General features: G+C 45.7%; 1 protein-coding gene and 1 long non-coding RNA gene across 4 annotated transcripts in view; one reads left to right on the top strand and one right to left on the bottom strand.

Moving 5' to 3' along the window:
- The window catches only part of Vps26c (VPS26 endosomal protein sorting factor C), a 28,906-nt gene extending 13,205 nt beyond the window's left edge, over window positions 1-15,701 (top strand). Inside the window, exons 2-8 of the mRNA NM_007834.3 lie at window positions 1,052-1,195; window positions 2,538-2,687; window positions 7,981-8,061; window positions 9,049-9,123; window positions 11,193-11,343; window positions 11,738-11,890; window positions 14,343-15,701. Coding sequence (NP_031860.1) covers window positions 1,052-1,195; window positions 2,538-2,687; window positions 7,981-8,061; window positions 9,049-9,123; window positions 11,193-11,343; window positions 11,738-11,890; window positions 14,343-14,425 — 837 coding nt within the window. The 3' untranslated portion in view covers window positions 14,426-15,701. The remainder of the gene's footprint in view (window positions 1-1,051; window positions 1,196-2,537; window positions 2,688-7,980; window positions 8,062-9,048; window positions 9,124-11,192; window positions 11,344-11,737; window positions 11,891-14,342) is intronic.
- The window catches only part of Gm31323, a 46,498-nt gene that overhangs the window by 9,908 nt on the left and 20,787 nt on the right, over window positions 1-15,803 (bottom strand). For all 3 annotated transcript variants that reach the window (XR_003951878.1, XR_876278.2, XR_876279.2), the window contains exon 4: window positions 116-237. This is a non-coding gene — a long non-coding RNA (predicted gene, 31323). The remainder of the gene's footprint in view (window positions 1-115; window positions 238-15,803) is intronic.

The raw sequence follows: 15,803 nt of genomic DNA, 5'->3' as shown, positions 1-15,803 counted from the left end.
GGTCAAGCCCATTCAAATCACCACACTCAGGCTTCTACTGAGAATGGAGAAGATACTTATTCAAAACTGTTACTTGTGTGATAGGACACTCGGGTATGTGGAGGTCAGAGAACACCTTGTGTAAGTTGGTTCTCTCTCGTGCGGTCCCAGGATTAGAACTCAGGTCATCAGGCTTGACAGCAAGTGTCTTGAGCTGCTGCACCATCCTGCTGGCCCGGTTTGTCTTCATTTAGATTGCTGTGAGATGGGCAGTGGAAAACAAAGACTTAGTACATTTAATAGACACAGAGTCCCCCAGAGCACAAGAAATGGCAGACTGTCTCCCCTGAAGCTGGGAGTAAAGTCAGTGGGCAGGCACCAGCACCAGTGCCTGCGTGGGCTCTTCTTCCGTAGTCTTACCCTGGCTGTCTATGTGTGTTGTCAGCAGCTTTTTGCTGCCACAGTACCGTCTGCAGAGTTTGCAAACCAGACCTCAGATGGGATCTACAAGCCAGGACTGAAGGTGTATCTGGGGGCTGGAGAGATGGCTCAGCGGTTAAGAGCACTGACTGCTCTTCCAAAGGTCCTGAGTTCAAATCCCAGCAACCACATGGTGACTTACAACCATCCATAATGAGATCTGACACCCTCCTCTGGTGTGTCTGAAGACAGCTACAGTGTACTTACATATAATAATAAATAAATCTTCAGGCCAGAGAGAGCAGGGCCGGAGCAAGCGGGGCCTACTGGAGCGAGCAGAAGTCCTGAATTCAAATTCCCAGCAACCACATAATAGCTCACAACCATCAGTGCAGCTACAGTGTACTCATATAAATAAATAAATCCATCTTTAAAAAAATGATGTACCTGGAAGGTGGCATGCGGAGGCCCAGTGCGTCCTTTGTCCACTGATACATCACTGTTGTTGGGCAGGGTTAGGGGTGGGGCATTGCAACAACTGCATCTTAAATCTAGTGGTCGTCTTCGTCAGAGAGTATCTGAATCTCTGAATCAAAAAGATTGTTCCAGAAAGGTGTGCTGCTCTGATTGGAGGCTGTTTCTTTTCCCTCAGGAAATGCTCTCTGGTGTGGTGGTCATCTCTAGCAAGGACTCAGTCCAGCACCAGGGAGTCTCTTTGACAATGGAAGGGACTGTAAACCTCCAGCTCAGTGCCAAAAGTGTGGGTGTGTTCGAAGCCTTTTACAACTCTGTGAAGGTAAGAGCTAGCATAGCTCTCTGTGGAGCTTTGCGCTTGCCCTGTGACTTGTTAGCTGTCTCTACTTTCATGGTCTTCACACTCCCAGCTCTTACAGAGCATGCGTTTGTGTTGCTTCTGTGTCCTGCTAGTAGGTATTTGTATGTGTAATATCCCTGGCTGGTGCTTGGGATTAGAAGAAACTTGTGTTGACTTGAGTCATCCGAGCTTCTCTGAGGAATGCTTGTGGCTCGTGGGCCTTGCCTTGCTTTATCAGACTTGTCTGCTCGCTTTGTACACTGCTCCTGTTGAACTTGACAGAGGTAAGACACACTTGGAGCAAGGAGCTCTTTTATTATGGTTTTATTATTTTGGGTAGAGTTTATATTTTAGAAAGTTCCCCAAATTTAGAAAAGTTCCCCAAATCTTTTCCCTGAAGGCCATACAAGCTGTCTGAGGAAGGCTGTGAGGAAGAGAACATGAGTTTGTTTAGGTTTATTAGTGTCCCATGTTTCTGCATCTTTCTAATTTTAATCCATAGGCACTTCGTTGGGGTGAGGTTAAATCAAAGATATAAAAGCATGAGAGCATCTGGATGTGGTGGTGCATGCTGTAGTCCCAGTTCTCTGGAGGCTGAGGCAGAGGGCACGAGAATCAGGACTTGGAGGCCAGTCTGGACTATGCAGGGAGGCTGTATCTCAAAATAAAGTGAAACAGAGAACATAAAACTTGGACTGCCTGAGTGCTAGTCCTATTTCTTTCTCTATGGAGCCCACTGAGGAGTCTCTGTGGGCACCTGGAGCTTGAGGAGAGACAGACCTGCTCTGCCCACAGAGCTGCGGTGCTGAGGCCCTGGCTGAGGGCTGTGGGAGCTGGGGCAGTGATGTTAGAGATGCCAGGTAAGGAGTAGCCCCGGGCCCGATGTTGGCCAAGGTGGCCAGGCAGCTTCAGTGGTAGGTCTGCTTACTTATGGTGAATATAGGGCTGTTAGGACAGTCTAGTGAGGTATTTGAGCAGGAAGCAGGCATACATGGGTTCAGTTCCTACTGTGTACAGCGCCTCAGTCCCTGATATGTGACAGGACCATTATTGAACCACTGAGATGGGACCTATACAGTTCAAGGAGCAGACTGACTCCCACAAGTTGTCCTCTGACTAGTAAAAAAAAAAGGATGTAAGGAAATGAACCATTACTGTGCAGACTTAAAGAACAGCAGCAGCAGCTTGATGTTTTTGTTTAGCATCAGTACTGTGCTACCAAGACACAGGAGAGCGGGAGATTTCATGTGCCTGCTGCTAGTAGGACTGCAGAGAGAGACAGGCACAGTGTGTGCTGATAGCTGAAGCTGCTTTGTGTTGACAGCCGATCCAGATTATCAACAGCACCATAGACGTGCTGAAGCCAGGAAAGATTCCCAGTGGCAAGACTGAGGTCCCCTTTGAGTTCCCACTGCTTGTGAAAGGCAGCAAGGTCCTGTATGAGACTTACCACGGCGTGTTTGTCAACATTCAGGTGAGTGCCTAACTCCACTTACTTGCCGCTTTTGTTTTCTGCTGAAAACCAGCTTGATTATTTTTTCTCACTGAAATAACTGAACTCAAGTCTAATAATGGATTGATTCCAAGACTGCTCCTGTGTGTGCTGTATCGTTTTCTCATTTTGTCCTAACTGCATTTTGTGTATGACTGTTACTGGTTTTGCAGAGCTAGAGATTAAACCGTGGGCCTCACACAAGCTGTGACATAAAGTCACGCTCTGAGCCCCTGTGACCCTTGTGTTGACTATGCACTGTGGCTATAATTTCTTCCTTAGGGGTCCTTTGTGCTACCGCATTTTTCTCAGGCCACAGTGACACCACCAGGGTCCCAGATGTGCTTCAGCCTCTTTCTGGCATCAGCACTAACTAGTCTGTTTTATTCTTATGAGTATCTCTTTGTGGAATAAATACCCAAAGGCTGCCCATTCAACATAGGCTGTATTCTTCATTGAGCAAACCTTGTAAATGAGGGGAAGTGGATTTATGATTTCCTGTCTACCTTTGCTGGTGAGGGGTGGCTTTCACAGTTGCTATTGTCTCAGGAGCAGAGCCCAGTCATGACTCAGCCAGAGGAAGAGGCCCCGTCCCTCATTCAATGAAGAGAAAGGTACTGTTGTGTAGTTTGCAGCGGGACAGCTTCCTTGCTAACTGAGAAAATCCTGCAGTCTTAGGATGCACAGAAAGTCAGGAGATTGGAAAGTTGCTTGATTTGTGAATTAAGTTTTAGTTGATCACATTTCACTTAGTAAATACCAATCATTTGCTTAAAATCTAGCACATTTTTTAAAAAGTTTCAAACCATTTGGGAGGGTTAATAAAGGTTTATTCTTTTTTCTTTTCTTTTTTTTTTTTTTTTTGGTTTTCGAGACAGGGTTTCTCTGTGTAGCCCTGGCTGTCCTGGAACTCACTTTGTAGACCAGGCTGTCCTTGAACTCAGAAATCTGCCTGCCTCTGCCTCCCAAGTGCTGGGATTAAAGGCGTGCATCACCTCACCCGGCTAAAGGTTTATTCTTACATAAATTTCACGAACTGTTAGAAACCTGTCAAGGTGAAGAACATGGAGTGCATACTCTGTGGCACAGCCTGCTTTCCATGAAGACATGTTTTCAGGGTTTTCTCACATACCTGCTTCAGGCAGCAACATACAAAAGCTAAACACATGAAAAAAAAATATTACAAAAGTTTCGTTAGAGAGCGCTCAACAGTGAAGACTCCGTGCAGCTCTTGAAGAGACCCAAGTTTGGTTCCTGGCATCCACATGGGGCTGCTCACAGCTACCTGGAACTCTAGCTCTGGGGGGCATCTTCAGGTTTCTGTGGCCCTGTGTGTGTGTGTGTGTGTGTGTGTGTGTGTGTGTGTAATGGAATGGATGCTTCATGCTAGGCCTGAGTTCTGTCTCTACAACTTGCATGGAAGGAAGAACTTACTCCCTACGTTTTCCTCTGACTTCTACATGTGCACTATGGTACACATTATGCTATCCTACACACACACACACACACACACACACACACACACACACACACACACTACACATTATGCTATCCTACACACACACACACACACACACACACACACACACACACACACACGCACGCACGCACACACACAGCAAGCTTATTGGGATAAGATAGATTTCCTGGTCATAGTCTCTTTTGTTTATTGTCACTGAAATGATGAAACTGATTCATTTTATTGATTTCCAGTTAAGTTCAAAGTCTCATCCTTTTCCAGATGCTGCTAAGAGTACAGATGCAGAGTGTGTGCCGTGATTGCGTAGACTGTGTATGTGCTGGAACTCCTAGTCACGAAAGTATTAGTGCGTGGCTAATTCTCTAGAGGGGTTAATGATCCCCTCGCCCAACCTTTTCCTTGGTCATCAGATTTTACCACTTCAGGGTTGACCTCAGCCACAGCATGGGTCTGTATGCAGGCCCAGACAGCTCAGCATTTTGTAAAGATGCAGTTTCCTCTTCGCTGAGCCTCAGGTTTATGTGGGCTCATCACCATTCACCATTGGTTAGTCTCTTCCCTTGCAGAGCTGGGGTGGAAACCCAGCTGGACACATGTGAGACATGGGCTCTGTCACTGAGCTACATCCCCAGCCTTGCCGTTCTTTGTCGTCTGTGTTTACTTTCTGAGTCATTTCAAAGTTAGCTGCAGAGCCTGTGTGCACTTACTTGTCTTACTTCTTTAGTGTCCATTCCCACAAACCCAGAGTTCTATCATACAGCACCATAGATAACCGTCTTTATCAAAATTAACATAAATCCTCAAATAATTTCTAGCTCATATGCAAATGTTTTATTTTCTCTTGTGCAAATATACGTAATAAAAACTAGGATTATGGCTTTTTGCTCTATTTTATCCATCCTTGCCCCCTTTGTTTGACAGGTCTTTTCCTAGTCTCCATGCTTGTCAGTAAGCAAATGTCATCCATGATTTTCTGTGATCCCATGTCTCATCTCAGCATAGGGATTCCCAAGGTGTCGTTTATGGTACCCATTTCTGGCCATGCCTTCTCTGAAGAGCACATGAATGAATATCGGTGCATTACTCAGAATAGAAGCTTTGTTGTTAAACCCTAATACATTCTCAAATTATATAGACACAATGAACTTTTTCTTTTATAATTGAGGTAATATTGTAATAGCATAGTGTAAAAAATCATGAGACAAAATAAGGAATTTAAAATGTAACCTGCATTAAATTTCTGACTTGCAAAAGCTTAGCTTGCTTGTTATTTCTTACTGAGTTCTGCTCTTGTAGCCAAACTGGCAAGATTTTATACTATAGCACAGATGAATATCAGTATCACCATATCTGCTAATATTGCATATTCAAAGTTAATTTTTAAAAATTCTCTTCACCCTTTCTACCGTTAAAAATACTGTGTGTGTGTGTGTGTGTGTGTGTGTGTGTGTGTGTGTGTGTTTTGCAGAGATGATTCAGTGGTTAAAAGCACTTACTGCTCTTGCAGAGGCCAGAGTTCAGCTGCTAGTACTCATAGTGAGCAACTCACAACTACCTATAACTCTTGCTCCATTCCTCTGGCCTCTGTGAGTTTCCTTCATATACACATATCCACACAGACACACACACTACCAACACATAATTTTAAACCTTAAACAAAAAATCCAACCTTGTACCTTCTGGCCTCCTGATGCCCTCTGACCTCGTCCTGAGCTCACCCCACATAGATCATTGCATGGGGCCTAGGAAAGTTAGTTACAAAGTAAGAAGACCCAGGGTTTCCCCGCAGGCAGAGATGGGCTCTAGTTACTGTCCAACCAGCATACAGTATAAGAACTTGGTGTAGGTTTTGTCAGTTTACATCCCACCTCTGTGCCCCACCCCCAGCAGCCTGCCTGACTTTGTTGCTAGAAGATTAGTAAGAGAATCACATGAAGAGCTAGGCACAGGCCTGTCACACAGTGTCCTCTGTGATGAACATGAGTTGATGACTATCCTTACAGTAGCCTTGTACAGCCTTGGCTGTCCTGGAACTCACTACGTAGGCCAGGCTGGCCTTGAACTCACAGAGCTCCACTTGCATCTGCCTCCCAAGTGCTGGAGTTACAGGCAAGTGCCAGTAACAACTCTTTTAAAAATGTTTTTGTTTGCCTGCATATGTGTCTGCACCATGTGCATGGAGTGCCCATGGGGGCCAGAAGAGGGTGTCATATTCCCTGGAACTGGAGTTAAATAGAGATGGTTTTAACCCACCATGTGGTACTGGGAATCAAGCCCAGGTTCCTTTCCAAGAACAGCAAGTGCTTTTGACCACTAAGCTATCTCTCCAGCTTGATTGTAAGTTAGTTGACATTGTAGATGAGAGAGAATTTGACTCCCTCTAGAACATAACAGGAATTTTAGTCTCCTTGTTTCACCTGCTGTTTTCCCAGCAGATCCCATGATCTATTCATTTACAGATTATTAGTCTCAAGCTTTGTATAGTCCTTTCTTTCATAAACTGTAGAGTAAACTCAGATTGACAAGGTCCTGTATCCCAGAACCAGGAATTCTAGGCCAGGCTTAGCCAGATTGGAGACCAGGGCCCCAGAATATTTGAGCTTGGCTTTCCTGTACACTGGCTTTGTCCTCAGGAAGTTATCTCCCTTATTAGAGCAAAGCTGGCTGTCACTGGGCAAGTGCAGCTTCCATCTTGCAGACCCAAGACTCAGTAAAAGAGAATTCTGTCTTCAGTCCCTTAAATGTCACTGAGAGAGGTAGATGGTAGAGGCCAGACTAGGGAAAGGATCAGACTAGGTAAGCTAGAGAGAGGATGACTTACCTCACTGCATATGATGTCCAGGAGGTGGGCAGTACCCCAACACAGATACACACACACACACACACACACACACACACGACCTCACTGAGCTTGTCTGGTATGGAGAAAACAGATTGCAGTCTCACTAGAGAATATATATATATATATATATATATATATATAAATTTTAAGGTTCTTTCAGGCAAGAGGTGATTCTTATAAAAATGTTTTATCTTCCTGTACTATCTCAGATATATAGGAACTTATTTCATGTGGAAAGGTGGCTCTTAAGAGTATAGCTTCTTACAAGATTCATAGCTATGATGTAGTCCTAGGTAAGAAAATTATTTCTGACACAATTAAGTCTTTCCTATATGATTGAAGAAACAGGTAAGTTGCTTAAAAAGGAATTATATGAGGGCCTGGGGTATTATTTATGATGCTGAGAATGGAACCTAGGATGATGCACATATTAACAAGTGCCACTTAGCCATACCCCAGCTGCCCAATATTTTTTTCTGAAGTCTAGCACTAGGGTTGGTTTCTAAGCATCCTCAGCTTATGGCCAGGGATTTGAGGCCACAGTTCCTGTGCCACACCCAAGGGAGCTTAGCAGCTACACTACAGTGCCTTTCTCAGAAGGACAGGGTCCCTCACAGCAGGAGTTCCACAGTGACAAGCTCAAAAAAGCCACACATAGTCCTAAAGGTAAACAAGCCAAGTGTAAAGCCAGTGTTTCCTGTGTCCCACTCTCTTCTGCCCTTTAGCTTTTGTTCTAACCTCTCCATGCCCTGGCTGTGGAAACAGTTGTGTGTGTTTTGTTTAGAAATGCCCTTACTTTGCACATTAATTTTTCTTGTGTATATCAACTACATGGAACACACCCATTGGCCAAAGGGACCTTAAAATATGTTGACTGCTTGTAGCTTTAGATGTTGTGTCTAGGTAAGAACAAAACCTACTGAGATGACATTTGTCTCCTGCTTCTCCTCTAGTACACACTGCGCTGTGACATGCGGCGGTCCCTGTTGGCCAAGGACCTGACCAAGACCTGTGAATTCATCGTTCACTCTGCCGTAAGCCTCTCCTCGAGACCCTGGGCTCTCTTGTGGGGTGTGGGATAGCACCTGTTCCCAAGCCCGTACGTGGGGTCTGGCAGGAAACACGAGGCACCTGCTGAACCCAGCAACGTGAGCACGAGCATGGGCACTGTCCCTACAGCTCAGTGATGCTACCTTAAGAGGCTGAGCCTCACTGTAGGGACCCCCACTTCACAACAACATTAAGCAAACTGTTGTTCCATCTCTGCGAAGGAGACATCCATCTTGGCCCTCAAAGTTGCTGCGGCAAACACACCATAGAGAAATTGCTCTCTTCCTTGGCACTCAGTGCTCCATGTGAACACATTAGATGCTCAGGCCTGTGTCTGTCTAATCTGCACACTTTGTGCCTTTTCAGACTACCACTGCTGCAGCCCCTTGTGGAGGGTCATAGCAAGTCCTTCAAGGCCTACATGATCACACAGAATCAACTATGTGATACATCTCAGTACACTCTCAGACCTCACTAGGTGCAGTCTCACGGAGGGAGGCAGCTGCTCCTTGCCCCTTGCCTTCTGTTAGCACCACTCTCAGCCCAGCAGTGGCCAGTCCATCTCTCTACCCATCAGACTGCTGTGCCTAAGGAGTTCTAGGACTGAGTTAGAGCACTTGTGAGGGACCATGGAAGAACCCTCGGCTGGAGAGCTGCCTGCGATAGCACCAGAGCCACCTCAGGAACTCACTCTGAGGCCTTCAGGAAGCTGAAAAGGCTGCTCCATAACCTCTCAGGGATCTCCGAGGAGCAGGGCAGGGGTAGAGTACCCGTGTCAGCTCATGAGCAGTTCTGACCAGCTACTCAGTATGTTGTCACCATCAGTGCTGGGCAGAGGCTACCAGACCCCAGCACTGCACTCAGCACCAAGTCCTTCCAGCTGCTGTTCATTTCAGTTGGGAGGGAAAAGCCGTTCCACCCATGGTCCTACCTCCATTGATAGGCTCACTGTGGTTTTACCTCCATTTCAGCCTCAGAAGGGGAAGTTGACCCCAAGTCCTGTTGACTTCACGATCACTCCGGAAACCTTGCAGAACGTCAAAGAGGTATTTGTCTCTCAATCACACTTGTGTGTTGCAGCTTTCCTGATGACTTGACCCAGTGACCAACTATTGTCCAGTTGTTCTTCAGTTGAGAATTGTCAGGGATAGAGGTTTCTGATGGTGTTTGTATCCAAGGGCTATTTGCAAATTGATTTCATGATGAGCTCATTAATTACTTAGAAAACAAAAGATAGTGAGTACTTTTTTCAAAAGTCCCTCGTACGCTTATGATCTGTTTGCATGCACTGATGATGTCTTGCCATATTGCTCAGCCATCAACTCCGACTGCAGTTCTGCACCTCTGTACCTGGCTAATGTGCTCAACTGCATGTGTGCCCTGAGCTTTACTACCGCTGACCCAGTGCCTGCCCCTTCACTTCCCTTAGTGTCATGGTTGGCACAGGGCCTGGCCTCTCACTCTTTACTTAGTTTGCAGCCTCTCCCTGGCCTCTCATTCAGACGCAGAACAACAGTGGACATGGTGGTGGACAGAACCATGGCAGTGGACAGTAAGGGTATAAGTGTCGCGAAGCACCAGCAGATTCCTCTGCATAAGAACCAAGGATGCTTGGCTCTTACTGGCTCCCATGGGCCTCTGTATCAGGCAGTTTGTTATTTTGGCCTAGCCCACCACTGTAGCCAGCCTTCACTCTGCTCCACTACCAGACACCTTCTCCAGTTTTGGGGTTTTTTTGTAATTGATTTTGTGTCAGAGCAAGTAGTGTTGTTTGTCTACAGCTCTTTTCTGGATAAAACCTGGATTCTGTATTCAATTCTGCATTTTGTTCATGCTCATAATTGGGTTGAAAGCAAGTCTGGAAGATTTGGGGCACTGCAGACATAGCTGATGTCATTCATTATCATAAGGAGCCTTTTCAGAAGGTTCTGGAAAGAAGTAGCCATCATGTCCTAGGGCCGGGCAGATTCCCCTGTAAAGTGCTTTCTCCAGACCTGTGTCCCTCCAGGTCCTCTTTTGCTGCAGACACAGGTCCCTTACTCATGCCTCACATGTCCCTCCTTATATGGATGTGGCCCATGTGTGGTACAGAGTTCTCTTTCCCTTGCTTCTGTCTTCTTCAAATATTGGTTCTTGGTGTATATTTGAGGATCTTTGGTGTAGATTTATTAATAAAACTATCCTCCACCAGCCTTTGAGACGGTCTCATGTATTCCAGATGGGCCTTCAGGTATTTAGTTGAAGGTGACTTTGAACTTCTGATCTTCCTGCCTCCACTTCTTGAGTGGTAAGATGGTATTGTGTGCTACCATGCCTGATTGATCACGCTAGAAATCAAAGCCAGAGAGAGCTCCTCTCTGTGCCAGGCAGGCACTCTTCTCCCTGTTATTCTTGCTTGATAACGTCTTAGATATACTGTAGACAGGTTTTAATGTGGTTACCAGAAATTTTTAAATTATACTCATAGGCAATTACAAATTCTAAATGATTTTAAAATTTGTGGCTTATATTGTTTCTTCTGGATAGTGCAACCTAGTAGAAATGAAGACTCCTGAAGTGACTGTCCAACTATTTTCCTCCAGTGCTAGGGCCAGTTCCCCTGAGCCAACTTCCTGTCTGCAGAGAAATAGTCCCAAAGCTTTTCTTCGGGCGTTGAGAAAACTGCTCTTTCGGTATCCTTGAAATAAAAATAATTGGCATCTCAAACTTGCTTAATTGGGAACACTTTAAAACGGCCTTTTTCTTTTTCTTCTTTTGTGACCTGGGGTTGAGGGGGTGGCTGTCCTTAAGCACCCTTCTAACCCTGAGGCTTTTTACATTTCATGTCTTTCGGCCTGAGAGAGCTTTGTCAGCCAGTGTAGGTTGGGAGCTGATTCGGAGTGAGCTGTGATGTCCGTTTGTCCCTAATATGTGTACAGGGTGGTTGATGAGTCAGTCTGGTGGCCACTGAAAGATGAAATGGCTATTATTCCTTCTTGTTTTAGAAAGAAGTTTCCATGGTTTATAGAACAATTACTCAACTTGGTTTTCAGTTCTTATTTGTACCAGTGCAACTGGAATAAGTGACAGCCCCCTTTCCTTCTGTTTCTGATGTCTTTGTCTCTGTTCTCCATAGAGAGCTTCACTTCCCAAATTCTTCATTAGAGGACATCTGAACTCCACTAACTGCGCTATCACGCAGCCCCTGACAGGAGAGCTGGTGGTGGAACACTCGGATGCTGCTATCCGGAGCATAGAGCTTCAGTTGGTCCGGGTGGAGACCTGTGGTAAGACTTCTAGAGTATCTAGGTATCTACACTTGTACTGTCAGCCGCTAAAACACCCCTTCCTGTACTCTTAACATGGCAGGGCACATCACATCATAACAGAGCTATTCTGATGGCCCCTGTGGCCTACTCACCCCAAAATTCCCACTTGCAGATAATCACTGAAATACTAATTAGGTCCCCAGCACCTTAAATCTTGGAAGCATGGTAAAACCAGTGTGGTGATGTTTGAGAACATGCAAAGTAGAAGAGAAGGTAACTCCCAGTCCTGAAGAAGAAATTGGAGAAGTGGGTGAATGTGTTGATCCTGGTTGGCACAGTATTGGGCAGTTTGGTGACCAGTTTGCTTTGGTGTCATGGTGTCCTGACCCCATGATGTTTCCTCTTTCTCCAGGGTGTGCAGAAGGCTATGCACGAGATGCCACAGAGATTCAGAATATTCAAATCGCTGATGGGGACATTTGTAGAAACCTTTCTGTTCCCCTGTACATGGTCTTCCCCAGACTGTTCACCTGTCCAACACTGGAGACCACCAACTTCAAAGTGGGTAAGCAGTCCAGGCCTGGCCTGTGGAGTCTAGGAAGGGTCTGGGCCACAGGGAAGAAGCGCCTTGCACGCAGGCTGCAGCTTTTTTTTTTTTTTTTTGGTTTTTCGAGACAGGGTTTCTCTGTGTAGCCCTGGCTGTTCTGGAATTCACTTTGTAGTCCAGGCTGGCCTCGAACTCAGAAATCCGCCTGCCTCTGCCTCCTGAGTGCTGGGATTAAAGGCGTGCGCCACCACGCCTGGCTTAGCATTCAGCTTCTTGATGACTCAAAAAAGGGTAAGAAGCTGCGTAAGTAGGTGTGTGTAGGCAGTAGAGCCTGCTGCAAGGCCCCATCCAGAGTCAACTGTGAGCCAAGCAGAAATACCGTGAGTCTATAGGAAAAGCCTTGACAGTTGTCAGGTAAGTAGTATGTGAGTAAATATCCAACAGGAAACAACTTAAAGGAAGGCAGGCTTATTGTGGGTCACACTTCAGGACCTATGTCCATTGTGGTGGAAAAGCCATAACTGTAGGAGGCTGCTCGCTCACATCTGGGTAGACCAGGTTTCAGAGAAATGCTGTTATCAGGTTTGCTGTCTTGATTTTTCTTTTTATTCCCCATGGATGGTGCCACCCACATTCTAGGCAGGCCTTCTCTCCTCTGTTAAACATCTCTAGAAATTCATTCCCCTGAAGATATACCTACAGGTATGTCTCTTACAAGATTCCAAATTTAGTTAAGGTGAGAATAAGGTTAACCACAAGTCCACTCTGACAGTTTGACACCAAAACACATCATGGTTTTACAACAATAGCATCCATTTCAACTTAAAAAGTCCCATGATCTTAACAAGTTTAACACTGGTGTAAAGACTAGAGTTTCTCAGAGACCCAACTGTGAGCCTTTATAAAGACATATAGCATACTTTCAGCATAGGCATAGAGTAAACATTCCCATTCAGAAAGGGAGAAACAACAGGGCCAAAGCCTGAAAAACCGAACCAACACAATACTAAACCTAGCAGGTCAGAGCCCTCATTTTTTCGTCACCATGTCCAGCATCTGGGCTCCAGTAGCTTTGGGAAGTCCCAGCCATCCAGTTCTAGTGCATGCAGTAAACATAATCACTGTCTTTGATCAGCTTTCTTGCCTGCTGCTTTTCTTGGCAGAAGTTTCGCTCCTTGCATCGCCAGCATTCTGGAGCTTTCCCATTCCAACTCCAGGTATAACTGCAGCTTCACACAGTACCTGCCTCTCTGCAGGGAACCTGACCCTGCCATGCACTGCCTGGCCTCAGAGGCTTTCTGAAACACTTGTACAAATTTCAGAGTCACTATAACCCTAGCTGCAACTACTATATGTACATAACACTATAACTCTAGCTCTGCTACACACTGGTAGCCTCTATGTGCCATGGTGACCGAACCTGGAGAAATACTTCTCTATCTGTATGGGTCTGTGTGTACCCTAAACTCAGAGCTGAGTTTCTGTAGTGTGGTGACAGGCACCTCTTTGCCCATACTGGCAAAAATAAGGACAGTGCTCATTTTTCTTTGGGGTGTTTTCCTCTTCACCTATATCCCCTGTGTTTTGATCTTTACCCATAGAATCTAAAAGAAGAAGAAGAAAAAAAAACAAAATAAAGAAAGAAAAAAAAAAGGAAATTCTGTCTACAGGAATGTAAAAACCAAGTGTTTCAATAAATGTCTCCTTAGCTAATTTCCATGAACTAACTGTTTACTGTTTTCCCTTGTTAAATAACAAACCCACCAAGGTCTTGTTTTATAGCCTAGACCAGATTGGAACTGACCATTGTAGTTCAGGCTGGCTGTAGGCTCAATACCTTCCTCCTGCCTCAGCTTCTCAGGTGCTGGAATTATAGGTGTGGGCTACTCAGCCTGGCTTAAACTATATGCTATGGCTAAAGAATGTGTCTCACTTGGAATTGCCGGCTGTAGCACAGTTCAGAGCCTGGTACTCTATAAAGAATTTTAGGAAAGGCAAAAATACAGTAAAGGCTATAACTATTTGAAAATTCATTAGAATTCTCTGTCTGTCTATCTGTCTGTCTGTCTCACTTTATGAGACAGGGTTTCTTTGTGTAGCCCTGGCTGTCCTGGAAGTCTCTATAGAGCAGGCTAGCCTTTGACTCAGAGATCCGCCTGTTTCTGCCTCCCGAGAGCTGGGATTAAATGTGTGTGCCACCATCACCTGGTTCTAGGATTCTCATTAGAAAGTGGAAAGTACTGTTGAGTAGTCCCGGGGTGCTCCTTTTGACTTAGTGCTCTAGTGATAAGACAGAGAAGTTAGTAGTGCAGTCACTGGTATGGAGACCTCACTGGCTCTACAGAGAGTGCAGGGCGACACTGCCTGGGTCAGAAGCACAGAATCCCAAGCAGCACCTGGACACTGGCTTACTGTTAGGACTCTGGTTTCCAGTGCTCGGTGTGAGTGAGCATCTCTCTCTTCCCTACAGAGTTTGAGGTCAATGTGGTGGTCCTCCTTCATGCTGACCACCTCATCACTGAGAACTTTCCGCTGAAGCTCTGTCGGACATAGTCCAGCTGCAGGAAGGGGAGAGCCAGAATGGCCATGTGGACATTGACCCAGTCATCTGCTCACATGGGGACGTCACACAGACCACCTGCTCACAGGCATCACATCAGCAGCATACATCTTCATGTCTTCTCATGGCCTCAAAGCTTGTTCCCTGCAGGTGCCTTACCTCAGCCCTCACGTCTGGAATGCAACAGGATTTCTCCTGTGTGTTGCAAGATCACAGAAAGCGTTCCCAATGGCTCCAGATGTGCCTGTTTCTTCTTAGGTTCATTAAGCAGTGTGTCTGCACATTAAGATGGGCTGCCTAGTGAGATCATGGAGGCAGAAGAGAGCCCCCACCCCTCTATCTTGCCCAGACTCCTGACAGCAAAGAGTCAGCAACCAGCAAGCTCTCTGATTGAGTCTGTAATCCCCTCCAAGGAGTGACAGTGACTTCATCTGGGAATACGGAGTTTTCCCTTCTTGACATCTTGATAGTGTTTCACTAAAGCCTCTAAATGTTTTAGGGCACTGGAAATAAAAACCAACAAATAGTCCTGGTTCTCACAGAGGGAGAATGGTGAACAGTGGCTGTTGCTGGAGTGTTTGTGTGTGTGGTACTGGCACACAGTTAATGCTGCCATATTCCCAGAATGTATTGAGAGACAAGGTGCTTGCATAAGGGGAAGAATGCACATGGACTACTGGTAAGTACTAGGTTCTGAGTGACAGGACACCGTGCTGAGGAAGGGCAATGGCCTTGGCCTGTCCCTGACCCCCTGGGTCACATGGCTTTAGCCTCACACTGTAACTCATACTGTATGGAGGGTATGTTGCAATACTTTGCTTCCTTTGAATCTCGCTGTTGTTCTGTTGGTCCAGAGTTAATGAGCGCCCTGTACACCAGCTGGCCTGCCTTCACAGGTTCTGGGGGGCAGGCCGAGGCAAAGCAGGCCCGACTGGCAGCCTCCTGGCTGCACTCCCACTGTTCTGAACAGCTGAGGGAACTGGGGCACTGCTGCTGGGGCCTCACCAGGGAAACTGAGAAGACTTAGCTGAGTCACCTGACAGTGAGTTCCCAGAGAATGTACTTTTGCTTTGTCATACTTATCCTTGTTATATTTAAACAATCTAGTACCCAAAAAATGTGGGCCGTACTTTCTAGTGAGTCTAAGGAAAAGTCATCTTTGATTACATAATTTTTTTAATGAATAAAGAAAGCTAAACAAGTTTTTTAATGGTTTGGACTGCATATTGTTATATAACATCTTTAGTAAACTTTCAGAATTGTGATGAATGTGTTCCTCAGTAATTATTACCAGAAGTGCCACCAGCTGCCCTGCTATGTTTTATGGCTTCATTCAGTCATGGCCAGTCCAGCTACAGGCCTCAAGCTGGC

This window comes from Mus musculus, chromosome 16 (assembly GCF_000001635.26).
Source record: "Mus musculus strain C57BL/6J chromosome 16, GRCm38.p6 C57BL/6J".
Lineage (NCBI taxonomy): Eukaryota > Metazoa > Chordata > Mammalia > Rodentia > Muridae > Mus > Mus musculus.
Note: the sequence above shows the minus strand (reverse complement) of the source record. Positions and strands in the feature narration are given on the sequence as shown.